The 19,367-nt window shown below is 36.6% G+C and overlaps 1 protein-coding gene across 3 annotated transcripts; it reads right to left on the bottom strand.

The window, feature by feature from the left end:
- Window positions 1-6: 6 nt before the first annotated feature.
- Window positions 7-8,159, bottom strand: LOC125918198 (uncharacterized). 3 transcript variants are annotated; one of them, XM_049624232.1, is made up of 4 exons: window positions 6,929-8,159; window positions 6,549-6,667; window positions 6,294-6,443; window positions 7-1,498 (listed from the first exon to the last, which is right to left on the bottom strand). In XM_049624232.1, exons 1-4 carry the CDS (start codon window positions 8,133-8,135, stop codon window positions 1,331-1,333), a joined length of 1,644 nt encoding a protein of 547 aa, XP_049480189.1. In that variant the 5' UTR covers window positions 8,136-8,159; the 3' UTR covers window positions 7-1,330. The 3 variants fall into 3 exon arrangements, with proteins under 3 accessions (XP_049480189.1, XP_049480187.1, XP_049480188.1); XM_049624230.1 differs by having other exon boundaries at window positions 6,549-8,159; XM_049624231.1 differs by lacking the exon at window positions 6,294-6,443 and having other exon boundaries at window positions 6,549-8,159.
- Window positions 8,160-19,367: the final 11,208 nt, after the last annotated feature.

Genomic DNA, 19,367 nt, shown 5'->3' with positions numbered 1-19,367 from the left:
AGAGCCCAAATGTCCATCGATGGATGAATGGATAAAGAAAATGTGGTATATGTACACACGCACACACACACACACACACACACACACACACACACACACAATGGAGTATTACTTGGCAATCAAAAAGAATGAAATCTTGCCATTTGCAACTACATGGATGGAACTAGAGGGTATTATGCTGAGCGAAATTAGAGAAAGACAAATATCATATGACTTCACTCATATGAGGACTTTAAGAGACAAAACAGATGAACATAAGGGAAGGGAAGCAAAAATAACATAATAACAGGCAGGGGGTGACAAAACATAAGAGACTCTTAAACATGGAGAACAAACAGAGGATTACTGGATGGGTTGTGGGAGGGGGGTGGGCTAAATGGGTAAAGGGCATTAAGGAATCTACTCCTGAAATCATTGTTGGACTATATGCTAACTTGGATGTAAATTAAAAAGTAAATAAATAGATAAATAAAAATAAATAAATAAATAAATAAATAAATGTACCACCTCAATCTGACCAAAATTACCTATTATTCTAGCTCTTTCCATAAATATATCCACCTCATCTATTCAACTTCATAAATAAATCACTGTACCTTCTACTTTCTCCAATAACTCTTGTGGTTTTTCTTCTCTCTCTCTCCAAGCAGGCTGAAACCAAGGTGATCAACTCTTACTGATTCCCTTCCACTGCTTTCCATCTATCACATCCACCCAATCAATAAATCCCTCAACCAGAGATCAATCCTATAACTCACCTTCTGTAGTCCTTTAGCAGACAAAGATCAGAGATTCTATTAAGGCTGACAACTTTACAAAATCATCTCCCACCTCAGCTGACTTCTCAGAACTATCTGCCAATTCTTCTGCTTGCCCTTGGTCAGCTCCAACCCCTATTCACTTTAACGTAAATTCTGAACCTGCACCAAGCCACTCACCTCAAACCTCCAACCCTTCTTTACCACTTCCTGCTTCCCTCAGCAGATAATCTTGCTTTCTACCTCAAAAGTGATTTCTCAGTTTCCTCTCTACAAACTTATTTGGATCCACTCTTCTCTTGTGCTCAATTAGTTTCTTTTTTCCCTTCAAGTCACAAAAAGGAATACAGAAATAAACTGACTCTAATATCAGACTCCTCCATGTAATTCAGTTCTAAACACTGTCATAAAGAATGCAATGAAAAATCAAATGGTTCATCCAATAAAAGATCTGGGGATTTAAATACACTTATTTCAAAGTTAACATTATTGCAGGAGCTCAAAATTAAAAAATTAGCCATAGCATGATATTTTTAACAAGCTAGCCATAAGAACACCCAATATCTCCTCTTCTACATACCTGCTAAATGTTTGAGAGTCTTTTGCACAGTGTCGGGAGATACCCTCAACATTCTGAGATCTGAATAGTGATACTCCAACTCTCTGGTTAGCTCATGAGGAACAAATGGAGGCAATACAGATGAAAAAGACTGATTAATGTCCGTATTGGAATGATCTACCTATAAAAAGAGGTAAAATTTTAAGAAAATAACATTAATTTTAGACTTCATCCGATAAAAAAACAAACCTAATTTTCATGAAAATGAATACTAAACAGTTATGCCAGTTCCTTAAGTTCATATTCTCCACCCTCCCAAATTCATATACAAGTCATATCCTGTTTGGTCAATTCTATGAAGGCTCTACAAATTATTCTGAGGGTCTGGAAGTCTGTCTGCATAGAATATTATTACAGATAGGAAGCCTCGAAGTTTGTTCCATATCATAATATGATCACTGAAGAATTTGAACTTTGGTATATTCCTCTTGACAAGCTCAAAGATTTTTTTTTTTAAAGGAAACATATATTGTGAAAGGAAAGAGAAAAGGAAGGAAAACAGGAATATTTTCCAGAAACCCACAAATGTTTAGAAAAAATTAAAGCATCAAAGAACTATGTCTACAATCAAATACCAAAAAACATATGTCCTCAAATTTCTTTAAACAAAAGTAATAATGAAGCAAGAATAAAGTAGAAGCAGCAGCAGTGAACAAAACTGACAATGAAGTAAAGGTTAAATGCTGAAAAAGTTCTCCAAGTTTCATCAGATCCCAGCAAGTCCTTACTAGAAATTAGAAACCATCATTGGTGATGTCAGTATATAAACGTACACAATTTTCCATCAAATTCACTCTCATATAAAAATAATATACCACTTTTAGTTTTATTTTCCTAAAAATATTATTCCCTCTTTTGGACGCCCTCTCAGGAGAGTCTAAAGATGTACATAAGCATAAATTTTGTTCTATCCTCTTTTATCAAGGTTTTTTCAATATATAATGATGAACACAGTCTTAGGAAGTTGGCAGGGTGTAAAAATATTCTACTTCTTCTGCCCTGGTCTACATTTCTCTAGACCAGTGGTTCTCAGCTGTGGGAGATTTTGCCCCCACCCACCTCTCCCCAACCAAGGAACATCTGGCAAGGCCTGGAGACATTTTTCACTGTCATAACTTTGGGCGTTGGGGGGGGGGGGGGGGGGTGCTACTGGCATCTAGTGAGAAGCCAGGGATATTGCTCAGCATACTAAAATATACAGAAAAGCCCCCCACAACAAAGAATATAGTTAAAAAAAAAAGAAAAAAGACAATAGTAAGAGAAACTCTGCTCTAAACATAGCACAAAGTTCTTAGTTTTCAATTATCCCACTCTTAAAGGAGACTTTTTGAAGTACACCTTATTAACATACATATCACATATATGATAGAGACTGTGTGTGTGCATGTGTGTGTGTGTGTGTGTCCCCAGGCACATATATGTACTGAACAGCAGTTTTTCTATTCCAAATATAGAGCTTCCAAATATAGGAAGAAAAAATTTCTATTCCACTCTTGACTACACTAAAATTTCATTAATATTGCTCAGTCATAAAAAAAAATGAAATCTGGCCATTTGCAACAACATGGATAGCTCTAAAAGGTATAACGCTAAGTGAAATAAGTCAGAGAAAGACCAATATCATATGGTTTCACTCACGTGGAATTTACGAAACAAAACAAATAAACAAAGAAAAAAAGAGACAAACCAAGAAACAAACTCTTAACTAAAGGGAACAAACTGATGTATACCAGAGGGGAGGGGGTTGGGGGGATGGGTAAAATAGGTGAAGGGGATTAACAGTACACTTATCACAATGACCACTGAGTAATGTATAGAATTGCTAATGTACAGAATATTATATACCTGAAACTAATATAACACTGTATGTTAACTATACTGGAATTAAACTTAAGTAAATAAATTTTTAAAAAATTCATTATATCAAAGCTTCAAATCATACAGATATTAGACTAGGTAATACAAAATAAAATGTAGAATGAGAAAGATGAGAAATATTTATTTAAGACATTAGGAGATCTCCATTACTAATTGAAAATGGGAGGAATCAGAAAGAAAAAAATCTATATTGGTTTATCTCCCAGTTTTTAATCAATAATGAAGAAAGAATCGAAGATGATGAAGAAACCAAGAAATGCTAACTCCTCTAGAAGAACGAAGAAAATCTACAAGTCAATCTGATTTCAGAAAAAAGTTTGAGTTCTTTGATATAGGCAAGTTATGTTTGAAGTGATGAGAATGTTCACAAGAAAATTTCATGCAAGATCGCATATGGATCTACCTCAGGAAAAATATTAGGGTCTAAAAATAGAGGTGATAACCATCACACAGAGGACAGCATTTAAACCTTGAGAGGAAATCAGGTCCTTGGTGGAAGAGGGGAAACCAACAAAACAAAAATAAATCTAAAGAGTAAACCTTAAATAATATTTAGTTACATGGCCAAAATAAGGAATACTAAAACAGTATTTTTTCACAGAAGCTAAAAGAATGTAATATGCTGCTACTAGGAACGAGAAAGACAGAATAAAATAATGATGGATAGGAGGAAGCCACTGGTGAGAGTCTAATAGTCTAGTTTCAGTACAGTGAAGGGAACAAACAGCCAAGCAGTGCTACTATATATGTTACCCCATCCAACGTAACAATGCATGAGGTTATTACTATTTCTATTTCTTTCTGTAGATAAGTAGAATGATCCTCCAAAGTCATCTGCCCAAGGCACAAAGCTAACAGATAACTGAACAAAGTTTTGACTCCAAATCTCCACTCCTTTCATGGCCCCAAGGTACATCATACATAAGTAGATGCCCAAATAATCCTTTAGAGAAATGATGGTTAAGTATCAAAGTAAGGCAAACAAGTATGAATGACTCTTCTGAGACACAGATGAGAATAAGAAAGAAACCAAGGAGCAGGCAAACCCTCTGAAAGCAAGCTGAGCCATGCAGGAAGATTACTACCATATCGAGCTCCTTGTTTCCCTAATATTGGCATCATGCAACTCCCAGATCATAGAATGGAGCTAAGAGTGAAAGACAATACAGGGAACATCCTCCCTAAACTGAAAAACTATACTTAAGGCTACAGCTGGAGGGCAAATAAAATTTGGAATAATGGTCAGAGTTAATCTTAGCACATCACTATTAACTGAACACATATCTACATTTCTTTAAATATATATTATGTGGATAAAAAGTTGGGGCACCTGGGTGGCTGGGTCAGTTAAGCATCCAACTCTTGATTTCGGCTCAGGTCAAGATCTCCTGGTTCATGGGATTCAGCCCCACGTCAGGCTCTATGCTGACAGCACAGAGCCTGCTTGGGATTCTCTCTCACCCTCTCTCTCTCTGCCCCTCCCCCACTCATGTGTGCTCTCTCTCTATAAATAGATAGATAGATAAAAGTTGATTTAAGTTACATAAGTAGTCTATCAAAAAAATTAGAAACTCTAAGTTTAAAATTGATCATACTTATTTCTTATTCTTACTGAAACTGACTTAGACCAATCACCTAGCAAAACCTTTACTCTTGCCAAAACAATGAAAAATCTTGGCTTTGGTTTCACTAAAGAATAAACAGGAAGGCAGTTTATGGTATAGTAGTTAAATACATAGATACTGTTAGTTTCAAATACTAGCTCCTCTACTTGCTAAATAATCATGAGCAAGCTCCTCTAAGTATCAATTGTAAAATAGGGATGATATTAACAATCCTACCTGAAAGGACTGACCAAAGGACTAAGTAAATTGAGGTATAGGTAAATCTCTTAGCATAGTATTTGAGCACACAGTGTTAGCTATCATTTTCAATCCCACTACTGTTAGACTGAAAATTAAACAATGCCTACTTTAGAATGTTAAAGAAAATAAAATTAGCCTCATGGTTCTCTATATTTCAATTTTAAATAAATTCAATAATTATAAATAAAAGGAAAAGTTTATCTCAATAACTTTCTCATTTTCTCTAATCAAATGCCTGAACCTAAATGTCTAAAAATGATTGCACCCCAAACTAGCAACTTTCTAATGACATACTAATTTTATACGTGGAAAAATAGGAAAAGGAGAGTAACATTAAGTATACAACATCTCCTGTATAACTATATTTAATGACTAACAAGATATAAGGATAGATTATAAGGAAGCTGACAGTATCAGATAAAAGAGGATGGGCAATGGGACCAATGGAACATTAAAGTCAAGGGATCCAAGGATCCAGGAAATGAAGCCCTGTATAAAAGAAAGATTGACACAGAACTTTCTTAACACCTCAAAGTTATTTTCTAATAAACACACGTAACAATAATAATGATATAGAGAGAGAGAGGGAAGGAATGTGTGTATGCACAGGTATGTCACTCATCTGGAAAGGAACGCATTAGTTCCCTTTGGGGACACTAGCTAGTGTGGACATTAAACACCTCAGTATCCTTCCTGAGGAAACACTGGTTCTTAAAATTTTCAAAACACCTCCTAAGTCAAATCTTTCAGGAGGTTCTAAACAGAAATGTTTAAATCTTCCAGGGTTTATCCCAAGGCTTATACACTGAAGGCAAGAACGAAAAAAATGTACAATCGACTATCTCTATGAGTGAGTCTAATCTTAACACTGTCCCAAAGGTTCTTGCTGGTATGAACCACCATGTCTCAAGATGAAAGGCCTGGGAGCTCCAAAGGATGGCCTTTCCTAAGACACCACAGAACTCACTAATATGGTCGACAAAACACAAGTAGTTCTTTTATGCCAACCTGTAACAAATTAACGGAGCATATTCTTGTATGTCAGATGAAGACCAGATTGTAAGCCACATGTTGGTATCAGAAGATATAAATGGGCCCTTTACTTTTATCCCCATTTTTCAACTAAAATATTCCTTCCCTACCCCACAAGAAAAGTCAAACAGAAAAACTTACAAGCTCCTGAAAATCACTCTCTTTCTTAGATGACAGTTGTAAGGCAGATTGCCAGTGCAGAAATCTGTCACAAACCTCTAGATCATCAAGCACATTTTTTAAACCTGCTAGCTCAACGTACTCTCCAGTCAGGTCACCTTGGTCACATACCTGGGCAACAGAGGAAGTAAAATAAAAACAAGTAACAATACCGTTTCCTGAAATGATACTAGAAAAGACTACATTTCCCCCAACCATCATTTTATTGTGTCTTACCTCTCTTTGTAGATCAGCAACTCTTGTACTGCGTACAACAGCATTTTCATCTAGGCTACAGGATTCAGTATCATCATCCAGAGTACAGACGTCAGATTCAGCCTTCACCTGCAGCCCCTCTATAAAACAGGAGTCATTTTGCATAATTGTATGTATAATGAAACTGGACTTGGCTCCCATAGGCCGAGGAATTTTATCTTGGCCTACATCAGCTTTCAGCAACGTCTCTTGGCCAACTGCAACTGATGATGCGTTACTGGTCACTGGTAAAGTACCTTGTGACTTTGCATCACATGTCACCAAGTTTGCTGAAAAGCTGCTTCCTACAGTCCATCCTGCAGATGGACTTTCAATGATGTTACTAGAGTTTATATTCTTACCCAAAATATAGTTTGAGGAATCTGCAACTTCTTCCAAGGTTTGCTGCTTTAAATCTTGTAAAACCAACGAATCTGAAGTCCATACTTTCAACGGATAAAAAATGTTTGAAGATCCTACCTTCCCTGTAAGGTCAAGAACAGGAACAGACTCTATCTTCCCAGTGGGAAGAAATGGTTCATTGCCTCTATCACACTGAAATAAAGCTGACTGTGCTGTGCCAAGACCAACAGCCTGGCTGTGAGATTTTTCACACAAAGAAGCAGATGACTTCCACTCTGGAATAAGAGAAAGTGGCTTAATAAACATTTCCTGAGGAGCACTGGGGAGTGACTTTAAATTAGGATGCCAATAGAGGGAACTATCACCATTATCTTTTTTAAGCAACAATGGTTTTGAAACTGCTAATTCAAACACCCTAGGAGTGGACTCATAACATGGATGACTAAGCTTATCAGAGAAAGAGCTTTCATCATTATAATTTAATAGGGAAAGATATGGATTTTTTGATTCACTTTCTTGGCTATTATTTATTAAAGACTTATTGATGTCAGTTTGGATTTCATTTACTGGACTCTCTTTCTTGGAAGGCTCAATAGAGGCAATAACTGCCTCAAAGGCTACATTTTCAGAAGCATCAACATTTTTTCCACTAAAAGCAGAAGTTGCCTTTCGGTCTCTTTCCCCTTGAAAATAAAGTTGTTCTGATGTCTCATCCAAGTTGGATTTAAGAGTCTGAAGAGGACCACCAGACACCTCCATCTTAGAGGTATCTGGTCCCCTACAGTGTATATGTATTTCTGAAACTTGTATAGAATTATCAGGAACTACAACACTCTCAACAGACTGTATTTCTGAAGATCTGGGATACACCTCTGAAAATACTAAGGTACTTCTACTCTCCTTTAGTTCAAAACCTTGAGATAATTCTTTCCCCTGACCTTCTTCATGTCTTTCACACCCCTCCAAAGAATCCATCATGTCTTTCACCTCATTCTCAGCTGGAGCCTTTAAATAAACACTGTCCAAAAAATGACTACTAGCTGTCAAGGGAATGCCCTCTCCTCTTCTTTCCAACAGACAACACAAGACAGAATGTGACATTTTGTTATTAAAACAAGGAGCAACTTCATGTGGAAAAGAAACACGGTCCTTACTGATCACATATGTTTCTGGATGGTGTGAAGTTTCCTGTTTGTTCCATGGCATACATGAAAAGTGGGCACTAAAATTGTCACCTCCCTCAGGAATTTTATTTTTATCAATTGTGTCAGATGAATCTGAGTAAGAATCATGATCCTTACTGGTTAAATATTTTTCTGACTGCTGTAAAGCTTTCTGTTTCCGATACTGCACATATGAATAAGAATCATCAAAACTGTCACTTTCTTTAGAAGTCATGTATTCATCGCTTGTATCAGATGAAGCTGAAACTGAAACTTGACCTTCATCAGCTAAACTGGTTTCTGGCTCCTGAACTTCTTGTGTCTTCCATGCCACATATGAACACAGCGCATCACAACTATCGAAGTCTTCGGAGGTTTGCAGTTCATCATCTGTATCAGACGAAACAGTGTCTTCTTTAGTCCCTTGTTCAGGAGGTAAAAAGGAGCGCTGAGACCCAACAGCTGCACTACCTAGAAGTGAGTGCTGAGATACACTAATGCAACTGTTAACTAAGTCTGAAGCTACTTCTGAGGCTGCCTGGAATACAGCTTCACTAACTTCCGACGGTCGAGAAAACCATTCAGTATCTTCAGACTTACCAGGAATTCCCCTGAAAATATACAGTTAAAAATAAATAAGTAACACATTAAAAACATTTTTTTAAATACTAACATGAAAAATACAAAACTGGTATGACACTGAAATCAAGATTATTTGAAAAGTGTGTTGAAAAACAAAGTTCTAATTTTAAATTCCCTTAAAGTGGCTAATGACTGAACAAGGCAAATTTCTTATAAACAGAAGATGAACTCCCATCCTTATGACCCTGATATTTTCTCAGCCTTCTCCTAAAACAATTATTACCAAAAACTAGGAATATTTTCATGCTGCCAAAAAAAGATTAAATAAAAAATTCAAACTTTACTATTTAAAACGTTTAATTTATCGGGGCACCTAGGTGGTTCAGTCAGTTGAGCGACCAACTTCAGCTCAGGTCCTGATCTCATGGTTCCTGAGTTCGAGCCCTGCGGCGGGCTCTGTGCTGACAGCTCAGAGCCTGGAGGTTGCTTCAGTTTCTGTGTCCCCTCTCTCTCTCTGCCCCTCTCCCGCTCGCACTCTGTCTCTCTCTCTCTCTCTCAAAAATAAAGATTAAAAATAACTTTTTAAATGTTTATTATCACCTACCTTAATTTAATACTCATTTAACTTTCACTGATCCTTTTACTAGTCATGTACTGTGTTCTTAAACACCCCTTAAGATGTGATCTACTCCTAAAACACAACAGTAACCTAATTACTGGTTAGTATTATATACAGAACACTTTTCATAGAAGTAATTTTAAGATACTACACAGCTGAAGGGCAAAGGTTTTTACTCTGTAAACATCTATAGTTTTTTTTTTAACTTTTTTGTTTGACTATAGTTGACACACAGTATTACATTAGTTTCAGACGTACAACACTTATCATGGTGAGCACTGCATAATGAATAGAACTGTCAAATCACTATGTTGTGCACCTGAAGCTAATGTAACATTATATGTCAACTATACCTCAATAAAAATTTAAAAATAAACTATGCCTGAAATACTAGAATACATTAAAAATTATTTTTAAATAAGCTGCAGTTGCCTGGCTCATTTTTACACATATGTTACTATACCAAATTAACATGCATCATGTCTTAACCTAAGGCCTTGTTACCTTCAGAGTGTGTGCTCAGAATATCTAACCCCACTCCAAAGTCTCACCTTAGCCTGAAGTCATTTATATTAGCAACAACTTAAAATAAGAAAAGAAAGAGTAAAAAGGTTACATGCAAATAAAAAAATAAACCATCCTACCTCAGAGGTGCAAAATCTAGTTCACTTTGTTGAAATAAGGAATCAGACCCAAGCTCTTGATCTTGTGTCAAACATGTCAGCAAAGGCAAATCAGGAGAAGCAAAGTTGTCTTGTATGACTGCAAAGTTTGAAGTATAAAAATGTTGTGAATGCTGAAAGTTAATTTCTTAGCTTACCCATGTAATAAAGAACCTAAATATGCCACCATCTGGAAGTTTCTATAAGCATCAGAATGGTAACATAGCAGCAGCAGCAACTACCATTTATTCATAGCCTGAAAAGGTCCCAGCACTTAAAGTACATTTAAAAAAAACCTTGAAGGATAGGTATTATTATACCCATCACGCAGATGAGGAAACATGATTACAAAATTTAAGAAATATTAATTTGTCCACAAATAACTTAAGTGTCAGAGTGAGAACTGAACCTAAACACTCTAATTTCTTTTTTTTATATCTATAAAGAATATTTTAATTCTTGTCCTTAGGAACTGTAAGACTACACTTGATTTGGAAATGAGACTTTCCCTTCCACATAGATGCAGGACCCCTTTTTCACATACCGATACGCCACATCTCTGAGGCCTGGTCAGAATACTGATATTCTGTGCCATGTCATCTTTTGACTGACATCACCCATTTGGTATATTTCACTCTCCCCTGACCGCCACATCTCATTCATTGCTAGAGAAAATATCGTGACCGAGTTTTTCCCTTCCACCTGTCTCATGACGGGGTCCTGACCCACTTGCCCAAGGAGTTGCACACGCTTCAGAGATCTTTCAAGAACCAAGCTGCTAGCTACTTCAAACTCACATCTTACAAACTGATGAAATACCTGTAATACAGGTCTCCAAAACATGACTTCTATTTGTTTTTCCCACAACCTACTCTTTGGTCTTCCCACTTAGCAAAGAACTTGTGGCTCCCTCCTCCCTCACTGGATGCTCTAGCCCAAACTAGCCCTAAACACTCTAATTTCTTAGCAAGTACCCTTATCCATTACAAGTGTTTCTTTCCATCTTATAACAAAGTGTAGTCCACAGGTTCCTGGGCATCTCAAAAATATTCTTAGGAGGTGCCTAGAGTCAAAATTATATTCAATATAATATTTAGATGTCATTCGCCTTATTCACTCTCATTCTCTCACAAGGGTACTGTAGAATTTTCCAGAAGCTACATTATCTATGATATAGCAATATATTGAATGCAGAAGCAGGTATCAGAATCTACCTGACTTCCATGAGGTCAAATATTACAGGGGTTTTAAGTAAAACAATGTTACTCTTCTAAATATTTCTGTTTTAGAAAAGTTATTTTTCTTTTTTTTTTTTTAATTTTTTTTTTTTAATGTTTATTTGTTTTTGAGACAGAGAGAGACAGAGCATGAACGGGGGAGGGTCAGAGAGAGAGGGAGACACAGAATCGGAAGCAGGCTCCAGACTCTGAGCTGTCAGCACAGAGCCCGACGCGGGGGGCTCGAACTCACAGACCGTGAGATCATGACCTGAGCCGAAGTCAGACGCTTAACCGACTGAGCCACCCAAGCACCCCAGAAAAGTTATTTTTCTAAAAAAATATGTAATTTAACACATATGTGGCAATGGAGCTGTTATTTTATAATGAGTTAATAAATATTTCAGAAATTTCTCAGTTTTAATTTCTAATATGGGAAAATACCAATAACCTACATAAACAAAAGCTCTTTGAAGTCCTCAATAATTTTAAAGTATGTAAAGGAGTCTTATGACCAAAAAGTTTGAGAACTGTTGATTCAAAAGAAAAATAATTCTTGGGGTGCCTGGGTGGCTCAGTCAGTTAAGCGTCCGGCTCTTGGTTTCCGCTCAGGTCATGACCTCCCAGTTCATGAGTTCAAGCCCGCATCAGGCTCTGTGCTGACAGAGCGGAGCCTGCTTTGGATTCTTTCTCTCTCTCCCTCTCTCTCTCTGCACCTCCCCTGCTTGCTATCTCTCTCTCCCTCTCTCTCTCCAACTTAAAAACAATTTTTTTTAAAAAAAGGAAAAATAATTCTTGTGGATTTCTGAAGGTCAACTTAAACAATTGTTATTAAATGTGCTTAAATATGTACAAAATAGGTATAAACTCCTTATTTTTTATAGCATTTATATAACTATAAAACAAGAATAAAGTTTTAGTAGAAATAAAACTATAGGGGCGCCTGGGTGGCTCAGTCAGTTGAGCGTCCGACATCAGCTCAGGTCACGATCTCACAGTCCATGAGTTCGAGCCCCGCGTCGGGCTCTGGGCTGATGGCTCAGAGCCTGGAGCCTGGTTCCAATTCTGTGTCTCCCTCTCTCTCTGCCCCTCCCCCGTTCATGCTCTGTCTCTCTCTGTCTCAAAAATAAATAAACGTTAAAAAAATAAATAAAATTAAATTAAAAAAAAAAAGAAATAAAACTATAAAACCAACATTTATCTAATGCACTGTATCTAATATTAATTTAACTGGATACATGATATTTTGTTAAAACTCAACTGTTCTTTCACCATGAATATAATACTGTTGCTACAGTATACTTTCTTGACTTCAAAATACCTATAATACCACATTGTACACCTTCCCTATCACAACTGTCATACTCTTGTTTTCATCTTTGGCCTGCCTGCTTCCCACCTACGTTGTCAACTCCACATCCACTTTATTCACAGCTATATCCTCAGTGCCTAGCAAAGTATTTGCTATACTTAGTAGGCACTCAAAATAGAATTATTTATTTACTGAATGAATTTATTAAAAATAAGAAGCAGAGGCACTTGGGTGGCTTTGCCAGTTAAGCACCCGACTCTTGATTTCAGCTCAGGTCATGATCTCACAGTTCATGAGTTCATCAGGCTCTGCGCTAACAGCATGGAGCCTGCTCAGGATTCTTTCCCGGTCTCTCTCTCTCAAAATAAATAAAGTTTTTTTAACTGAGAAGCAGAATGATAACAATAACCTTTACTACCAAGAACTACTGGTATAATTCCTCTTTGACCCTGGTTTAGAGGCTCGTTCTTAAACCGTTGTAACAGAAGTCCTTTACCCCTCTAAGAATCCTGAAGGTTTTTAACAAAGACCCCACATTTCCTCACATTTAGACAACTACTGATGGCTTGGATCACTCTTTTTTTTTTTTTCTTTTACATTTTATTTATTTTTGAGAGAGAGACAGAGATCAAGCACAAGTGGGGGAGGGGCAGAGAGAGAGGGAGATACAGAATCCAAAGCAGGCTCCAGGCTCTGAGCTGTCAGCCCAGAGCCCGACGTGATGCTCAAACCCACAAACCGTGAGATCATGACCTGAGCTGAAGTCAGTTGCTTAACCGACTGCGCCACCCAGGCATCCCGGATCACTCTTTTTTAAGACATCTAACTGTTCTGGCACCAGTCATCATGACATTTGCCACTGGTGAGACCAATACACCCCTCAATGACTGTATTCATGACCGTTGTAACAAAACAGCAATGATGAAATTTCCTCTAGCTATCAGATCCACAGATCTGCTACAATTAAAGATGTTCTACTTTCTACAATAAATCACAAGCTAGAGTTACAAAACTCTACCTACAAAACATTTTAGAAGCCACATCATAAAGTCTCCTACCCAATGCTGAAATTCTATTGGAGAATTCTGCTTGACATTTTACAGTGACATAAAGCTCACTTTATTGTTATATAGTCTTTCCATTATTAAATGGCACTATTAAAAAGTTCTTTCTTATATCAAATTGAAAACAGCTTCCCTATAAGTTATGTATTCTCATTTTAACCTCTTGACTAGGAATTAGCAAATGTTTTTAATAAAAGGCCAACTAATAAATATTTTAGACTTTCGTGGTCACATGTGGTCTCTATCACACATACTTCTTTTTGTTTGTTTTTACAAACTTTTAAAAACACAAAAACTATTAAATGGGTAAGGGGCATTAAGGAATCTACTCCTGAAATCATGGTTTCACTATATGCTAACTAATTTGGACATAAATTTTTAAAAATAAAAAATTAAATTAAATAAATAAATAAATAAATAAATAAAATAAAAATACAAAAACTATTCTTAGCTCACGGAAGGTACAAAATCAGACCCGTGCTCTAGACCATTCTAATACTCATCCCATGGTACTCTTATTTTTCTGTTTACTAAACTGTCTTCCATAAGTAGAAGTAGCTTTCATCTATATATCCCTAGCATCAAACACACCATAGGCACTTAGATATTTGTTCAACGAATGAATGAATGAACGGTAAGTCCCTTCCTCTTTAGCTTGACAGTGCTTCAAACACCTGATCATAGCAAAGTCTTCTTTCATCCACAGTCATACTCATCTCTTCTCACAAAGGAATTCTAATGCTGTCAACATCTTTCTTAAAATGTGAAACTAAAACTGACTTTGATGATCCACATCATAAAATACACCGGCGCCAATATTTTGATCTGGATAGCCTTGGCTTATGTTTGAAAAGAACTTGCTGAATTAACTCCTATTTGTGCTCCTCTACAAAACTCTGACAAGACAACATCATGGTTAAATCTCATTCCCCTGTCAAAGGCTAATTTTAAAATATGTGATTGATGCATTTTTCTCAAATTTTGAAAAAAAACCTGAATAAAGCAGGAAGAAGAAAATAATGTTTGTCTGAATATCATTTAGACATGAAAAAATTTAAATTACCATACTCGTTAAACATTCTTCTGACCCAAAGTAGTAATAGTACAATTCTACCTCCTACCTTTATGATTTGAAAAGCATTTAAAGTTTACCTTTTGTAAAGGGCACCTAGGTGGCTCAATCAGTTAAGCATCCAACTCTTGGTTTTGGCTCACATCATGATCCCAGGGTTGTGGGACCAAGCTTCACTTCAGGTTTCACACTGACAGCACAGAGCCTGCGTGGGATTCTCTCTCTCCCTCTTTATCTGCTCCTTCCCCACATACTCTCTCAAAATAAACAGACTTAAAAAAAAAATTACCTCTGTAAAGAGCTAATAAGTCAGTTCCATATTAAATGGAAGAAACCAATAAGATCTACCTCAAACAAGTCATTTAACCTTTTTATCTTAATTTGGGGGTCTGAAAACTGAGAATAACATATGCCTTAAGTACTCCTAGGTATCTAATGAGGTAAACATAAACATTTGCTTTTTTAAGGATCATGGAGTCTCCATTGTTGAGAGAAGTTGTCAAAGGATAATACTCAGTTTACCCCAAGGAAAAATCCACAAATTCTGGGCTGAGGAGGTATACCCACTAGAGAGGAAATGATCACCTTTCTGCCTTCTGTGAGGAATAGAACATAACAAAATGAGGGGAGAGTGCACATTTAACATAACTAGTCCAGCTGGCCGGTGTAGAAAACCAGAAATAAGCTAATACCCTTGAGGATGGCTCTATAAAGCTCCTCAACTCAAGAAAGGTTTAGATACAGGACCTGTAGGCGCCCCCCCCCCGAAAGTATTTTTACAAATTTGAGGTATTACTACTAGTTAAAAATAAAGAGGCATTACCTAGCAGCGGTGAACATAAGAGATCTCTCTTGGGTTCCTTTACTTGATTTTCCGCTTGGGTCAATATACTTTCCTCCAGAGAGGGGAAGCCTGTCACTTTGGTCCTTTCCTCTCTGATATTAAAACTGGTGTGGGTTGTATCCAAAGTGTGGGAAGAATCCATCTCTTGAGGAAGACAATGCCAAGATTCTGTTCTCTAAAACAATAATTTTGAAGGAAAATATGCTAAGTAATTAACTGAGTTACCATATACGTTAATATTTAGATTTGGGGCACCTGGGTGGCTCAGTTGGTTAAGTGTCCGACTTCAGCTCAGGTCATGATCTCGCAGTTCGTGAGTTCGAGCCCCACGTCGGGCTCTGTGATGACAGCTCGGAGCCTAGAACCTGCTTCGGATTCTGTGTCTCCCTCTCTCTCTGCCCCTCCCCTGCTTGCACTGTCTCTCTTTCTCTCTCTCAAAAATAAACATGCATTAAAAAAAATAAAAGAGGGGCCCCTGGGTAGCTCAGTCAGGTGAGCATCCAACCTCGGCTCAGGTCATGATCTTGCAGTTTGTGAGTTCAAGCCCTACATCGGGCTTGCTGCTGTCATTGCAGAGCTGCTTCGGATCCTCTGTGTCCCTCAATCTGCCCCTCCCCCGTTCATGCGCGCGCGCGCGCTCTCTCTCTCTCTCTCAAAACTAAATATTAAAAAACAGATATAATATTTAGCTTTAAATATCCACTCATGTAGCATATAGCTCCTATATGATGACATTCTTATCACAATGTTTGGAAAAATTAAAACTGTTCTTTCTGTATGTTTTTCACAGTATTAACTACATTAGACCTTTTTCCCATTACTACCCATCTTTTAACATGTTATATCACTGGCATTTCTGCTATTCTTTAACAGTGCTCATCATTAAAACAATAAATACATTTGGTTCTACATGATGAAATCTTACCATTTGATCACAAAACTGAAAAAAAGCTACAAGATGCTCTATATGTGACCACTTTACTGAATTCTTAATTAGCTATGCTGGTTTCTGGAGGACTCTTGGCTCTTCTCATTATATAACATCATCACATCATCCATGAATAATGATACATGTGTCTCTTTCAAATGCTTACTCTTACAATAGAGGCATGATTGAGAGCAACGCTTCTCAAAATATATATGAGAGGGAACAGTTTTCCCTACTTCTTTTATATTCTTGTACTTATCTCTTGACAGACCAGTAATAACCAATTCATGGATTGGCACCAATCCACAGACCATACTATACTAAGTAGCAATGCTGAATTAAAGACTAATAGCAAACAATTTTAGCGGCATTTTCCTTTTAAATTTGGTATTGGTTAATAAAGATATTCTTCCTATCAGGCTATGAAAGTACACTTTTATTTTCATATTTAATTAATCTGATTAGGAATGAGCTCAACTTTGATCAAAGTATATTATAGTATCTTTTTTTTCCAATTAAGTCTGATAACATATTGCAACAAATTTTTTTCTATTGCAACATTGGTTACTTGGCAGTGGTAGATCAGACTTTTAATCATATTTGCTAGTCTGGTCTTTAACATTTTCACTCATATATAGTCTTAATCAGGATTTTAGAATGCCTTGCTTTGTTTTCTAACCTTGTTCTATAATTTCGTTCTATATTTATTTTATACAAGGAAATTAAACTTTCTTTAAAAATAGAAAATATTTCACCAGTGAACCTATTAGGTCTAGAAACCTTTTTGATAGCTGGTATTATTTTAACTTTCTCAGTTACCTCTTTAGTAGTACTAGTCCAACTCTATAAGCTTTAATACATTTGTATTAAGCTTATTTCATTAGGGCTTTTTCTCTTGACTGGATTTTTCAGAAATGTAGCCATTGTTTTTATCTTGAATTTAGCAATTTTATTATATTTTCTAAATTTATTTGTTTTCCTTTTTACTATGTTTCCTCTTCCTATAGTTGTTCACCCTTTATCTAAAATCTTTGGTCAAATAATAAACTCATTTGATACTTATTTATTTATTTATTTGTTTGAAAATGAGAAAATGACATTATATCATGGCAATCTACATACTTGGATACATAATCTATTGATTTTCATGATTTTGTAAATAGTCTGTTACTGGACTCTTCTTTCTTGACCAATTCAAATGTTTTTTAAAGAGAATATAAATGTTTTCACTCCCAAATGACCTAGAATCTACAAAAAGAAGATGTATTATAATTTAGAATGATTTTCTCAAGCAACACTTTCATCTTTGAAGTTATTTCCATTATTTAAAATTCATTAATAAAAAGCTCTTTTAGTATGTTAAAAAAAAAAAGATACACAACTATCCACTACCTATTATCAATTATATAAATATATGCAGCAAAAAAACACTAAGGCCCAAGATTCCAAAATATTAACACTACTCATCTATGGTTTATGGAATTATGTAACAGACCTTTAGCATTCCAAACTATCTCAATCCCTTCCATGCTGAATAAATTCGACCAACCTAGAGCACCAAATCACTGCTGGAAACATGTTTTTAATACTTAAAAATAAAAGGCGTTTAACTTTAAATTTTTTCTTTTGAGAATACTCCATTCTATAGAACATAGTGGGCCAAAGAAGGGTTTTAAAGCAGGGGAATTCTAGTCATTGTGTGACTCTCACTACAGCAAAATCTCTAGTCCCTAACTTATCTCTCAGCCTCCTTGAGCCTGGTTTGAGCCTGGTCCCATAGTTTATTCCTCACTCCTATACGCGAGGTATCTGTTTGTTCTCCTGCCCACACTCTGGCCTCCTCAGATCTCTTACTCTACTCTAGCTCCACTTTGGTAATTCTTTAACCTCATTAAAACAACTATCCTACCACATTTACACTTTTTATAATTCCTTTCTTAGCTGTATTTTCCTCTTTACCACTCTGAGAGTTCACAGTCATCTTCATATCATCCTCATAACCACTGCCTTGCAAACATCTTTAACTTTCCTGCCCTTTTCTCCCACCATCCTATTTGCCTGGCAAAAGCTCAATTCTAGTTGAACCTTCTCCTTATTTGAATCCAAGCAGCAGCACACTGCTGAGTAAAGCACAAACCCAGATGGTTTGTCCTTTAAATTGATGACATTAAACCTCAAGGGCACTCAGCGTTGCCTGGAAATCCTACTGTATTTTCCCAGTGAACTGACTTGCTAAAGACAGATTCTAAAGGTAACGTCAGCTGAGCCTCTCCTCAGAACTGAACTCTCCTTCTTCCTCATTTTCAAATGATGACCTCATCGACTTCAATTAAGTGAACAGCTTGAGATGGAACTTCCTTATCTTCCTATCACCAGATCTACAACCCCATTTTCATTTTGTGACTTAAAAGAAGTCTGTCACCAACCTTCCCATCTTATTCCATTCTTTTTTTCTTTTTTAAAGTTTATTTATTCTGAGAGAGAGAAAGTGCAAGTGCCAGAGGGGCAGAGAGAGAGGAGGAGAGAGAGAATCCCAAGCAGGCTCTACGCTGTCAGCGCAGAACCCAATGCAGGGCTCAGGCTCACAAACTGTGAGATCCTGATAATGACCCAAAATCAAGAGTTGGACACAGAACCGACTGAGCCTCCCAGGCACCCCTTCATTCTTTTAGACGACTGCCTTCCTATAATTATTCTCCTGCTTTTCTTCATCCATTTTCCCTCTATACTAAATCATACCTCTCCCCAAACGTACTTATAATTTCCCATCATAAAATAAAATTTTAAAACATCCCTCTTCTACATTCCCTTCCTTTCTGCATATTTCGGGGTTTTTTTTTGTTTTTAAATTCCAGTTAGTTAATATACAATGTAATATTAGTTTCAGGTGTACAATTTAGTGATTCAACACTTACCTACAACATCCAGTGGTCATCACAAGCTTCTGTATACTCTGTTGTTATGTTTCTACCACA

Source organism: Panthera uncia, unplaced genomic scaffold, assembly GCF_023721935.1.
Source record: "Panthera uncia isolate 11264 unplaced genomic scaffold, Puncia_PCG_1.0 HiC_scaffold_530, whole genome shotgun sequence".
Lineage (NCBI taxonomy): Eukaryota > Metazoa > Chordata > Mammalia > Carnivora > Felidae > Panthera > Panthera uncia.
The sequence above is the reverse complement of the archived record's forward strand: the minus strand, read 5'-3'. Positions and strand labels throughout refer to the sequence as shown.